General features: G+C 40.8%; 1 protein-coding gene across 1 annotated transcript in view; it reads right to left on the reverse strand.

The window, feature by feature from the left end:
* efr3a (EFR3 homolog A (S. cerevisiae)) overlaps nt 1-15,068 on the reverse strand; it is a 122,232-nt gene that overhangs the window by 41,460 nt on the left and 65,704 nt on the right. The window contains exon 7 of the mRNA XM_034135975.1: nt 13,525-13,674. Coding sequence (XP_033991866.1) covers nt 13,525-13,674 — 150 coding nt within the window. The remainder of the gene's footprint in view (nt 1-13,524; nt 13,675-15,068) is intronic.

Consider the following 15,068-nt stretch of genomic DNA (forward strand, 5'->3'; position numbering starts at 1 on the left):
CATTAAATGGCCAGCGGAGAGCGATACTGTTGGCTGCATAAGAGCCAGATTGAATAGAAGTCTATGAGTAATTTGTCATATTCTTGTTGTGCTTTTTGGGATATTTTTGTATATTTAAAGGTGGGGTAGGTAATTTCGGAGAAACCAGCTCGAGTGTGTAGAATTTGAAAACACACAACCGGAGAAAATCTGCCACTTCCTTACAGAGCCCCTCCTCCAACACACACGAACGCGCACATGACCAATGAGGGCACGAGATAAGTTTGTGCCCCGATGGAAGGCTGACAGGCAGGTAGGCCATCCAGTTATTTTAGCCGGGCTGGCTCAGATGATTGGTCGTGCTTTTTACAGTACTACAGCTTCCACAGATGATATTTTTTTATGGATTTTTTGTCAAAGCACTTCAGATATTCATTGGTATCGGGATGTTAAGAGCATTCCATGGAATATAACAAAAAGTGTATCTCGAGCCGGTTTCTCAAACTTACCTACCCTACCTTTAATTATTTTATTTTATTATTTGCACATTTATTTTTATTTTTTCTTGACATTTGATGTAAAACATTTTAATTCTATTATTTTTACATTTCTTTACATTTTATATTTTAAATGTATTTATTTAGGTTTTTTAAATATATGTTATACACTAATAACAGTTGTATAATAGTTCTTTATTTGCTCATCAGGTTGATACCTCTCACTGTGTTTCTTTATACACAAAAGCAAATTCCTCGAGTGTGTTCAACTACTTGACAATAAACCTGATTCTGATTCTGTGAGACTACAAGCCAAGAATCAATTCTTCATATCAGAGTAAAAATCTGTAAAGAGGGGGAGGATCAGAGCGCAATAACATTTATTAAAAATAAAAAAACCTTCAGGATATGAAAGAAAAATGAAGGACTAAAATCAATCAGAGCATCTGAGAGAAATCAAATGAGAGTATCGACCAGCTCAATCAGATAGAGAGTGTGTGTGTGTGTGTGTGTGAGGGGGGTAGCTTTATATCAGCAGACAGAAACACAAACAAATGTGTGCAGCAGAGAAATCAGGTCCTACAGACTTAAACAAATATATATATTTGGTGCATGTAAATGGTCTGCAAAGACTAAAATCAGCAGGAGAGGACTCTTTAAAGTAGAGACACTACATACTGATATACACCTGAACATCAGCAGGAGAGGACTCTTTAAAGTAGAGACACTACATACTGATATACACCTGAACATCAGCAGGAGAGGACTCTTTAAAGTAGAGACACTACATACTGATATACACCTGAACATCAGCAGGAGAGGACTCTTTAAAGTAGAGACACTACATACTGATATACACCTGAGCATCAGCAGGAGAGGACTCTTTAAAGTAGAGACACTACATACTGATATACACCTGAACATCAGCAGGAGAGGACTCTTTAAAGTAGAGACACTACATACTGATATACACCTGAACATCAGCAGGAGAGGACTCTTTAAAGTAGAGACGCTACATACTGATATACACCTGAACATCAGCAGGAGAGGACTCTTTAAAGTAGAGACACAACATACTGATATACACCTGAACATCAGCAGAAGAGGACTCTTTAAAGTAGATACACTACATACTGATATACACCTGAACATCAGCTGGAGAGGACTCTTTAAAGTAGAGACACTACATACTGATATACACCTGAACATCAGCTGGAGAGGACTCTTTAAAGTAGAGATGCTACATACTGATATACACCTGAACATCAGCAGAAGAGGACTCTTTAAAGTAGAGACACTACATACTGATATACACCTGAACATCAGCTGGAGAGGACTCTTTAAAGTAGAGACACTACATACTGATATACACCTGAACATCAGCAGGAGAGGACTCTTTAAAGTAGAGACACTACATACTGATATACACCTGAACATCAGCAGGAGAGGACTCTTTAAAGTAGAGACACTACATACTGATATACACCTGAACATCAGCAGAAGAGGACTCTTTAAAGTAGAGACACTACATACTGATATACACCTGAACATCAGCAGGAGAGGACTCTTTAAAGTAATAGAGACCCATGGTTGTGCTTTAGTATGGGCCTTTTCTCCTCTAGTAGATATTGCAGCTCTACAAACTGAACACGGTAAAATGTCTCGTAACAAGCGAGTCCTCAGTCCTGGCAGGACACCAACATGGCCTCCCGTTATGTGTGATATCTATGAAATAATGCGACAGTAAATCACGTACAGATGGACCGTGGGCAGCGGGGTCTCCGGAGGGAAACAATGCAATTACTGTATCCCACACAGCGGGAAATGAAACGCTTATTGCTCGTTAGGAGCAGCGACATGAGAGGTAAAAATGGACATCTCTGCTTTAATAGAAGGACGATTGGTGATGTTTAATGAAATGGCTGGAGAAAATAACTGGTTGCTGATGATGAAAATACAAAGTGAGTGTTAGTGAGTCCTGAAAACCCCGCTATATAAAGTATAGAGGGGTTTAAGGAGGCTTCGCTGACCACATCTCATAATGAATCTGAGGGGAAAAGGAAGAAAATGGTGCAGATCCTAAATAAATGCTGCCATGGCTTTGGATATTTGGCAGGAGTTGTGACTTCATATTTATAACAGTAACCTTAATTGTGTTGGGACCTTTCAAAACTAGATAACAAAAACATGAACTACATACAATTACATGACTTTAATCATTGAAGAATAATAAATACAAGAGCTTTGTGTTTTGGGCTTTCATCGCTAAAAAAATGGACTAAATAAAAAAAACCCATTCACTGCAGATTAACTTTTAATTTCACACTGTTTTAAAAGGGGATTTTCTCAAAGTATAATTACAGTTTTGGTTCAAATGAAAAGCAACGTTTTACTAAAGCAATTTAGTCCTGAATCGATGTACGTTCAGGCAGTATGAGAAAAGTAAAGAGCTTTTTGAACATTAAAGCATGGAGACACTACATACTGATATACACCTGAACATCAGCAGGAGAGGACTCTTTAAAGTAGAGACACTACATACTGATATACACCTGAACACAGGAGGGGACTCTTTAAAGTAGAGACACTACATACTGATATACACCTGAACATCAGCAGGAGAGGACTCTTTAAAGTAGAGACACTACATACTGATATACACCTGAACATCAGCAGGAGAGGACTCTTTAAAGTAGAGACACTACACACTGATATACACCTGAACATCAGCAGGAGAGGACTCTTTAAAGTAGAGACACTACATACTGATATACACCTGAACATCAGCAGGAGAGGACTCTTTAAAGTAGAGACACTACATACTGATATACACCTGAACATCAGCAGGAGAGGACTCTTTAAAGTAGAGACACTACACACTGATATACACCTGAACATCAGCAGGAGAGGACTCTTTAAAGTAGAGACACTACATACTGATATACACCTGAACATCAGCAGGAGAGGACTCTTTAAAGTAGATACACTACATACTGATATACACCTGAACATCAGCAGGAGAGGACTCTTTAAAGTAGAGACACTACATACTGATATACACCTGAACATCAGCAGGAGAGGACTCTTTAAAGTAGAGACACTACACACTGATATACACCTGAACATCAGCAGGAGAGGACTCTTTAAAGTAGAGACACTACATACTGATATACACCTGAACATCAGCAGGAGAGGACTCTTTAAAGTAGAGACACTACATACTGATATACACCTGAACATCAGCAGGAGAGGACTCTTTAAAGTAGAGACACTACATACTGATATACACCTGAACATCAGCAGGAGAGGACTCTTTAAAGTAGAGACACTACCTGCTGATATAGACCTGAACATCAGCAGGAGAGGACTCTTTAAAGTAGAGACACTACATACTGATATACACCTGAACATCAGCAGGAGAGGACTCTTTAAAGTAGAGACACTACATACTGATACACACCTGAACATCAGCAGGAGAGGACTCTTTAAAGTAGAGACACTTCATACTGATACACACCTGAACATCAGCAGGAAAGGACTCTTTAAAGTAGAGACACTACATACTGATATACACCTGAACATCAGCAGGAGAGGACTCTTTAAAGTAGAGACACTACCTGCTGATATATGGACCCCTTTAAGGATCTGGTTTAACATTTGATGGTAAATTCTTCAACAAATGACCCTTACTAAAGGACTTTTACTTCTCCTTTACTACATATACAGGAGTAAAAAAAGCCTCCTCTAACACAGACACCACGTGAAGCCAGTGTGTGTGTGTGTGTTTTCTGCACGCCGCCCACGTCCGCCTCCTTGAAGCAATTAACAGAATCAAGCGCCCTTGACCGCCGCTCGATTAGAAAAAAACAACAACACGGACTGCGGTTCTGTTCGGGAACAACGTTATTCAAAATTAAGCAATGAACCTAATTGAGACGTGATGATGGTTTACATAAAACACACACCAAAAATGACAACCCTGTTATGTGCCTACAACAGTATGACGCTATCGTTTTAGTAATCGGATGGTGTGTCTGATGCATGTGTTTGGACGACAAGAAACTAACAAAACAACAACACACGTTTTTTCCTCTGGAGCAGTTATTCCCTGACGTCTAACTGTGTGTTTGTGGAGCGAGCGGAGACACACTGTTCAAAAAAACAAATGTGCTAATGGAAATTTGTGTGAATGCTGGATTATGCTGAGCTGCTCGGTGGAAGGAAAGCATTTGTTGCATGTGATTCGCCGGCCCATAATAACAGTGTTTTGTAATGGACAATTTTAACCGCAAAATCCATGGAGAGCAGCTCTTGATCAGTGAATTACCAGAGGTGGAAAAAGTATTCAGATTAAAGTAGTAAAAGTAAAAGTATTAATACCACACTGTAGAAATACTCAAATCTGCCTTTTATAAACCTAATTATTTCATTTTCTCTTGTGTAAAGCACAAAAGCGCCTCAGAAATTTGAAGCTGTGGATTTTTCAACAAAAGAAAGGGAGTTTAATGGTTTTATCTACTTTTGGCGCCAGAGGAAAGGATTTTGAAAAAGTTCAATAATATAAATCCTTTTTTGACATTTCTGTACAATTATGTTACGGCAACCCATTCAATAGTGGCTCCACAAAGTTGCTGTTTGCACGGATAAAAGGTTTCCAAAACATCTACGAAAAATGTCAAGCTGTGATGTGTTTTGCTGTGTGTGTGTGTGTGTGTGTGTGTGTGTGTGTGTGTGTGTGTGTGTGTGTGTGTGTGTGTGTGTGTGTGTGTGTGTGTGTGTGTGTGTGTGTGTGTGTGTGTGTGTGTGTGTGTGTGTGTGTGTGTGTGTGTGTGTGTGTGTGTGTGTGTGTGTGTGTGTCAGGAATTGTTTTCAGTGATACTGAGCTGTGACGGCACTCAGGATCACAGAGCAGGTTATTAAAGTCTCTCACTGCTCATCAGAGGTTTGTCTGTGGCAGGGGAAGCCTCTGATTGGCTGTGAGAGAACATGATCCAGGTCACTTTAAACTGAGAGAGTCTCCAAAGATCTCCTTAACCTCAGTGTAAACATTATGGGGTTAGAAATGACTCTATGATCAGGTGTATATCAGTATGTAGTGTCTCTACTTTAAAGAGTCCTCTCCTGCTGATGTTCAGGTGTATATCAGTATGTAGTGTCTCTACTTTAAAGAGTCCTCTCCTGCTGATGTTCAGGTGTATATCAGTATGTAGTGTCTCTACTTTAAAGAGTCCTCTCCTCCTGATGTTCAGGTGTATATCAGTATGTAGTGTCTCTACTTTAAAGAGTCCTCTCCTGCTGATGTTCAGGTGTATATCAGTATGTAGTGTCTCTACTTTAAAGAGTCCTCTCCTGCTGATGTTCAGGTGTATGTCAGTATGTAGTGTCTCTACTTTAAAGAGTCCTCTCCTGCTGATGTTCAGGTGTATATCAGTATGTAGTGTCTCTACTTTAAAGAGTCCTCTCCTGCTGATGTTCAGGTGTATATCAGTATGTAGTGTCTCTACTTTAAAGAGTCCTCTCCTCCTGATGTTCAGGTGTATATCAGTATGTAGTGTCTCTACTTTAAAGAGTCCTCTCCTGCTGATGTTCAGGTGTATATCAGTATGTAGTGTCTCTACTTTAAAGAGTCCTCTCCTCCTGATGTTCAGGTGTATATCAGTATGTAGTGTCTCTACTTTAAAGAGTCCTCTCCTGCTGATGTTCAGGTGTATATCAGTATGTAGTGTCTCTACTTTAAAGAGTCCTCTCCTGCTGATGTTCAGGTGTATATCAGTTTGTAGTGTCTCTACTTTAAAGAGTCCTCTCCTGATGATGTTCAGGTGTATATCAGTATGTAGTGTCTCTACTTTAAAGAGTCCTCTCCTGCTGATGTTCAGGTGTATATCAGTATGTAGTGTCTCTACTTTAAAGAGTCCTCTCCTGCTGATGTTCAGGTGTATATCAGTATGTAGTGTCTCTACTTTAAAGAGTCCTCTCCTGCTGATGTTCAGGTGTATATCAGTATGTAGTGTCTCTACTTTAAAGAGTCCTCTCCTGCTGATGTTCAGCTGTATATCAGTATGTAGTGTCTCTACTTTAAAGAGTCCTCTCCTGCTGATGTTCAGGTGTATATCAGTATGTAGTGTCTCTACTTTAAAGAGTCCTCTCCTGCTGATGTTCAGGTGTATATCAGTACGTAGTGTCTCTACTTTAAAGAGTCCTCTCCTGCTGATGTTCAGGTGTATATCAGTATGTAGTGTCTCTACTTTAAAGAGTCCTCTCCTGCTGATATTCAGGTGTATATCAGTATGTAGTGTCTCTACTTTAAAGAGTCCTCTCCTGCTGATGTTCAGGTGTATATCAGTATGTAGTGTCTCTACTTTAAAGAGTCCTCTCCTGCTGATATTCAGGTGTGTATCAGTATGTAGTGTCTCTACTTTAAAGAGTCCTCTCCTGCTGATATTCAGGTGTATATCAGTATGTAGTGTCTCTACTTTAAAGAGTCCTCTCCTGCTGATGTTCAGGTGTATATCAGTATGTAGTGTCTCTACTTTAAAGAGTCCTCTCCTGCTGATATTCAGGTGTATATCAGTATGTAGTGTCTCTACTTTAAAGAGTCCTCTCCTGCTGATGTTCAGGTGTATATCAGTATGTAGTGTCTCTACTTTAAAGAGTCCTCTCCTGCTGATATTCAGGTGTATATCAGTATGTAGTGTCTCTACTTTAAAGAGTCCTCTCCTGCTGATATTCAGGTGTATATCAGTATGTAGTGTCTCTACTTTAAAGAGTCCTTTCCTGCTGATGTTCAGGTGTGTATCAGTATGAAGTGTCTCTACTTTAAAGAGTCCTCTCCTGCTGATGTTCAGGTGTATATCAGTATGTAGTGTCTCTACTTTAAAGAGTCCTCTCCTGCTGATGTTCAGGTGTGTATCAGTATGAAGTGTCTCTACTTTAAAGAGTCCTTTCCTGCTGATGTTCAGGTGTGTATCAGTATGAAGTGTCTCTACTTTAAAGAGTCCTTTCCTGCTGATGTTCAGGTGTGTATCAGTATGAAGTGTCTCTACTTTAAAGAGTCCTTTCCTGGAGGGATTTTAGCCTTTGCAGACCATTTACAAGCACAAAACCTATATTACACACAACAGAAACGTAAAGCCAAGTCAGATTTCTATATGAAACATGTCCTTCCGGTTTGACCTGACACATACTGCTGCTTCTCCAGCTCATTAAATTGCAGAAAGCCCATTAAAAACAGCTGGAACGTTACCATTAATGCAGAGATGTTCCCCCGAGGTGATGGACGCACCGCAGCTGAATGAATATATGCACTATAATTGTATATACGGATTATGTGAATTCCATTAAAATCATGGAAGATTAGATTAGTTGATTGGACAGTTATAAGAGGGAAGGGAACCAAACCCGTAGGAAACGACTTTTTTCGGTTTCCGCATACAAAGACTCTACAAACGTCATTAATTGGACCTTATTTGTACAGAAATTCTTGAAAAACGGGCTACAAAAGGCCTGTTTTATATCAATGGCTTTAATTGACGCAAAGATACTTCTCATGCCTCAGTATTCTGTCTACTGGTAAACCCAGACATGTTTAATACCCCAAAGGTTTTGTAAGAAAAGCATCTTTAAGGGGAGCCCAGATTTTAGAAACTGCTGGATGCCAACATAGGTTGTGCTAATTAGCATTCTGTAGCATAACCACATATATGGACAACTTTTCAACAACAACTTTTGGACACTATTGGTTACTAGATCTATTTTTAAAACGTTTAAGATCCAGGATGCAATGGAAAACAAGCATGACTTAAATCCTGGGTTCTCAGGAGGTCAATGATTGCAGGTTTTATCCAAAAGGGTGAAAGCCAGACATAACATCTACTGTTTGTTCTTCAGCTCATCCCTCAGGTGTTTGAGGAGTACAGTTCAAAGCCTGGTCAAGATCTTCCACACCAAACTGGGAGAATCATGTGTTTGTGGAGCTGGCTTTGTGAACGGCAGGATAGGAACATATCTAAACACGCTTCTCTCCAAATAAGCACGCATATTCAGGTTCTTAAATGTCGGAAATGACGCTAAAAATAGGCGGTAGACTCTCATTACCAGTGGACGAAGAAGCCTTTCTGTTTTTTAACTACGAAGTGTTACTTTGACGTGACAATGTGCGTTTTGAACCTCATGAATTAGAATTATCCTGGCTGATTTAATTCATTAATGTAATCACTTAAACATGTGGCATAGCATCGCGCTGAAAAGAAGGGCAAAACAGATCATTTGTGACCCTGGTTTCATGTTACTATCTCTGCCGATTGCTCGTTTGTCCCAGCCGATGTTACCAAAATAAGTTGACTTTTTCCCTAACAAATTGCCATCCATATGCAGGTTTTATATGTCATATTGTAAATGTTAAAATACAATAATAATCGTGCAACTTATAGTCATTACATCTCACTGGAAAAGGGGCAACAGTTGAAGTGTTGACCCAGGTCTCATGTGGTTACCATCACTGCTATTCGGAGCTTTCATTTCAGGTATTTCTGGCATTTGTCCCAAGAATTAATGCAGATTTCCACTTAATTAGAAAGACAGATGTTAGCAAATTTAAGTTTTTTTTTTCAGTGGTAAAGGCGGTGAATTGTTGCCTTAAAAATCCTTGTTTGCAGGGAGCATTAAGGTTTCTTTGTTGTAATAAAGACGTCTAACAGCCTCCGAAATGATCACAACGTTAAATAAACACCTCTCTAAAACACTACAAAATATAACTTTCATTTTTTGCAGGACTCTTTAGTCTCCCCATGTTCAGTCCATCCTTCTAAAGGACATTTGTTGGTCTGCACTTTGCACCAGTTCTGTTTTGGGATGGTTACAGGCCGGCTGGGCTCTCACATGTAGGTCAAACGGATTTGAACTTGTTCAGTTCAAACCGAGTACAAAGGAAGGCTCGCAGGCAGCTCATTTAAAAGGAAAAAACCCTCTTTTCATGTGCTAATAACGTCCACACTTGGTGAAGGTTGTTGGTAAGGTGATTCCTTTGATGCTGAGAGTGACACATCCCATCAAAGAGAGGCCTGTTATGCAAATGCAGAGTTAAAAAAGGGGAGAATCCTGCTCAAAAGTGTGCTATATTTAAGCAATAGCTCAAGACAGGCCGTGGTATATGGTCATTATATCACAGCTAAGGGGCGTGGTTCGGCCCGACGCGAAGCAGAGGGTCGACAACCCCCTTAACTGTTATGTTGGCTAATGTTGGGCGTGATGACGTTTTGTCGTCTCACACTTGTCAGTTTTTAAATTCAGCAGTGGAGTATTTACTGATGTATTTTATGTTGTAAAATAAAATCTCTTCAGCTTGTGTTAACCACAGACCTTATTTCAGGCCAAAAAACACATTCAGGAAGCCATTGACTTCCAGACGAGTGGACAGGAAGTGGTAAAAAGATGTGTTTTTCCCCAGTTTTAGGACTCATTCCTGCACCAGTCTTTTTAGGGTTTAAGGAGATCCATCACCCAGACAGAATCTCCTCCAACACCAAATAATGATGGAGACTCCCGGTGGGGTCGGATCACCTCCTAACCCTTTAACTCCTCCACGTGTGATGACAGGAGATGCAGCTACTTGTAGGGCTTTAGGTAGAGAAAAGTCAGCAGGAGAAGAAGACAAACTCAGAAGAAAGAAGAACAGAGTCCAAAAATAGATTTTAGTTCACATGGAAACCACCCGAGTGAGACGGAGAGGAAGTCACGGTGAAAGCAGAAAGAAAGGAGAGGGAATTAAAACTGAAAGGGAGGAGAAGGGATGACAAGATGAGGAGTAGAAATACACGAAGGCTTGTCTTGGTCTTTTTAATATTATGGGTTTTGCTGTAGTGTTTCATCTGTTTTGACATATTTTGTTAGTAAGCTATCTCCTTGGCCAGGTGTCTTTTGAAGAGAGGGTTCTGACGTCAATGGGACTTTCTTTGTTGAATCATACATAAAACTCAGCATTTTTTAGAAGATGCAAGCCCTGTAGGAGGTTGTTGGGCTTGTTTTGCACTTTTTCCATGTAAAAAAATGGATAACTGCATGTGTTTTACTTGGTCAAGTTGCAATTGCAGCAATGCCTATACATGATGTTTTGTTTTGGGGGGTGTTCCCACTCCTGTAGTGTGTTCTATAGGTTTTAGTGCATGTAAATGGTCTGCAAAGGCTAACATCCCTGTGTTCCCTTCAGAGGGAGTTCCTCTCCCCATTAAACCCTACATAGTTGTCCCTTACTTCTGGAACACTACCCTTATGTCCTTGTATAGATACCAGGGTCTTTCTACATTTTATTAAAACTGATGCATTTATTGTATTCTTTCGAAAGTTTGACATATATTTTGTGGTAAAAAATGTGCACATTTGTACTCCTGATGTCTCTATCAATATGTCATTTTGGTTATGTTGATTATTAATATTTATTCTATTATATAATGAAGCAACTGTCACAAAACCCAATTCCCCAAAATAAAGTATTTTCAGATTGTCTTACTATGTGGGAGATGAGAATATAACAGAGAGAAGAGGGGTCTGGAGAACAAAGAATACATGAAGGTGAGTAAGAATAAATAAAAAGGACTTAAGGTGGGTCGACAGGTGAGCCCAGCGTTAAGCTTCCTGTCCTCGTTGATCTCTGTCATAAACCTCCCCGGCCTAAAAACAGCGAGCAGCGTTCCCATTCCCAGAATCTGAGGGGATGAGGAGACGCAGACACTCCTCACATCTCCAGGATTTCTTCCTCCTGCAGAGCCGGGTTTGAGGATTGAAAGAATATAATGAGGTCTGAGGAGAGCGGCGGCTTTAATTCCCGGGATCGAGTTCAGACGGAGGTTTATTTTCCTGCAGCCGACACTGATCCAACAGCAGGATTTACTCTAGAGTCCTGACCTCTCCTCACACTGCAGGCAGCCGGAGTTACAGAGGTTAAAGGTCAGAGCTAATGTTGGGCTATGAAGGAACTACAGCACGGTCACATGACTTCACGCCACCACCGCTAAGCTAAAGGTGGCTAATGTTGGGCTATAAAGTAACTACAGCACGGTCACATGACTTCACGTCACCACCGCTAAGCTAAAGGAGGCTAATGTTGGGCTATAAAGGAACTACAGCGCGGTCACATGACCTCACGTCACCACCGCTAAGCTAAAGGTGGCTAATGTTGGGCTATAAAGGAACTACAGCACGGTCACATGACTTCACGTCACCACCGCAAAGCTAAAGGAGGCTAATGTTGGGCTATAAAGGAACTACAGCACGGTCACATGACCTCACGTCACCACCGCTAAGCTAAAGGTGGCTAATGTTGGGCTGTAAAGGAACTACAGCACGGTCACATGACTTCAAGTCACCACCGCTAAGCTAAAGGTGGCTAATGTTGGGCTATAAAGGAACTACAGCACGGTCACATGACTTCACGTCACCACCGCTAAGCTAAAGGAGGCTAATGTTGGGCTATAAAGGAACTACAGCACGGTCACATGACCTCACGTCACCACCGCTAAGCTAAAGGAGGCTAATGTTGGGCTATAAAGGAACTACAGCACGGTCACATGACCTCACGTCACCACCGCTAAGCTAAAGGCAGCTAATGTTGGGCTATAAAGGAACTACAGCACGGTCACATGACTTCACGTCACCACCGCTAAGCTAAAGGAGGCTAATGTTGGGCTATAAAGGAACTACAGCACGGTCACATGACCTCACGTCACCACCGCTAAGCTAAAGGCAGCTAATGTTGGGCTATAAAGGAACTACAGCACGGTCACATGACTTCACGTCACCACCGCTAAGCTAAAGGTGGCTAATGTTGGGCTATAAAGGAACAACAGCACGGTCACATGACTTCAAGTCACCACCGCTAAGCTAAAGGTGGCTAATGTTGGGCTATAAAGGAACTACAGCACGGTCACATGACTTCACGTCACCACCGCTAAGCTAAAGGAGGCTAACGTTGGGCTATAAAGGAACTACAGCACGGTCACATGACTTCACGTCACCACCGCTAAGCTAAAGGTGGCTAACGTTTGGCTATAAAGGAACTACAGCACGGTCACATGACTTCATGTCACCACCGCTAAGCTAAAGGTGGCTAACGTTTGGCTATAAAGGAACGACAGCACGGTCACATGACTTCACGTCACCACAGCTAAGCTAAAGGAGGCTAATGTTGGACACGAGGACGTTTAGTCGTCTCATTTAGACACTGCAAATTAACCAGTGGGATATTTACTGACTTATATTAGTTTGTAGAACAAACGTTTAGCTTGTGTTAATCACATAACTTATTTCAGCCATCCTTTACAGCTGGTTTTCATAATGTTAGCTATACGTTGTTGGTATTAACCCGTGGAGTTCATCATGCTGTTAAGTTAAAGAGGGCTGAAGCTAGTTAGCCTAGCTTACTATTGTTAGCTCCACTAGATTTAATCTGTAGTTCATTTATTGTACAACCTGCTGAGTCATCTGCCAGAAGTTTAGCCAGTGGAAAAATACAATCAAATTACAGTAAAACATTGTCAATCTGTCATCCCTAAAAGAGCGTAGCCTATTTATAATATAATTGCAATTAAAGGGGGAACTGTCGGTGCAGAACCTCGTATATAAAAAGGTATTTTTTGTCAACATTGCTCTCCATACTGTCTTTCTAAAACTGACTGCAATGACCTTGAACACCTTCTGTTTCTTAACCCTCCAGGTCTACTGAAAGTATCAGGAAGGAGGAATCACAACAGGACTGTAAGAGCAGTACATCTCCCACAACACTGCCCACATGTGATAAGAGAAATATAGGGAGAGAAATAAATAAAAAGTTGTTTTTCTGACGTGAGTTATGATCAAGTGAAGCTCAAGGGCATGAGGGTACAGCCATCTTTTTGTTGACTTTGGTAACAGCTGTCTGAATGTGTTTGCCTTTGTGCGTGTGTGTGTGTGTGTGTGTGTGTGTGTGTGTGTGTGTGTGTGTGTGTGTGTGTGTGTGTGTGTGTGTGTGTGTGTGTGTGTGTGTGTGTGTGTGTGTGTGTGTGTGTGTGTGTAGTACCTGTCCAAGTCGTCGCTGTCCTGCATGTTGAACAGCATGGAGGGGATCAGTTTGTCCATATGCTGAGGCTCCCAGATGATTGCCTGCAGCTCGTCGTTCACCGTCTTCCTCACAACGCCCTGCAGACCCTTAATCCCTGCAATACGGATCCTGAGACAGAAACAAAGAACTGTTAGATATCCACAAGCAAATATTTAACCTTATTCAAAAAAAAAAATGGCTTCAACGATACCTAAAATGTATTTGATACCTTATATAATAATAATAATAATAATACAAAGGTTTTTATAGCGCTTTTCCTAATGCTCAAAGATGCTTATACACCTGAACATCAGTAGGAGAGGACTCTTTAAAGTAGAGACACTACATACTGATATACACCTGAACATCAGTAGGAGAGGACTCTTTAAAGTAGAGACACTACATACTGATATACACCTGAACATCAGCAGGAGAGGACTCTTTAAAGTAGAGACACTACATACTGATATACACCTGAACATCAGCAGGAGAGGACTCTTTAAAGTAGAGACACTACATACTGATATACACCTGAACATCAGCAGGAGAGGACTCTTTAAAGTAGAGACACTAGATACTGATATAGACCTGAACATCAGCAGGAGATGACTCTTTAAAGTAGAGACACTACATACTGATATACACCTGAACATCAGCAGGAGAGGACTCTTTAAAGTAGAGACACTACATACTGATATACACCTGAACATCAGCAGGAGAGGACTCTTTAAAGTAGAGACACTATACTAATATACACCTGAACATCAGCAGGAGAGGACTCTTTAAAGTAGAGACACTACATACTGATATACACCTGAACATCAGCAGGAGAGGACTCTTTAAAGTAGAGACACTACATACTGATATACACCTGAACATCAGCAGGAGAGGACTCTTTAAAGTAGAGACACTAGATACTGATATAGACCTGAACATCAGCAGGAGAGGACTCTTTAAAGTAGAGACACTACATACTGATATACACCTGAACATCAGCAGGAGAGGACTCTTTAAAGTAGAGACACTACATACTGATATACACCTGAACATCAGCAGGAGAGGACTCTTTAAAGTAGAGACACTACATACTGATATACACCTGAACATCAGCAGGAGAGGACTCTTTAAAGTAGAGACACTAAATACTGATATACACCTGAACATCAGCAGGAGAGGACTCTTTAAAGTAGAGACACTACATACTGATATACACCTGAACATCAGCAGGAGAGGACTCTTTAAAGTAGAGACACTACATACTGATATACACCTGAACATCAGCAGGAGAGGACTCTTTAAAGTAGAGACACTAAATACTGATATACACCTGAACATCAGCAGGAGAGGACTCTTTAAAGTAGAGACACTACATACTGATATACACCTGATCATCAGCAGGAGAGGACTTTTTAAAGTAGAGACACTACATACTGATATACACCTGAACATCAGCAGGAGAGGACTCTTTAAAGTAGAGACACTAAATACTGATATACACCTGAACATCAGCAGGAGAGGACTCT

Source organism: Trematomus bernacchii, unplaced genomic scaffold (genome assembly GCF_902827165.1).
Source record: "Trematomus bernacchii unplaced genomic scaffold, fTreBer1.1, whole genome shotgun sequence".
NCBI classification, from domain to species: domain Eukaryota; kingdom Metazoa; phylum Chordata; class Actinopteri; order Perciformes; family Nototheniidae; genus Trematomus; species Trematomus bernacchii.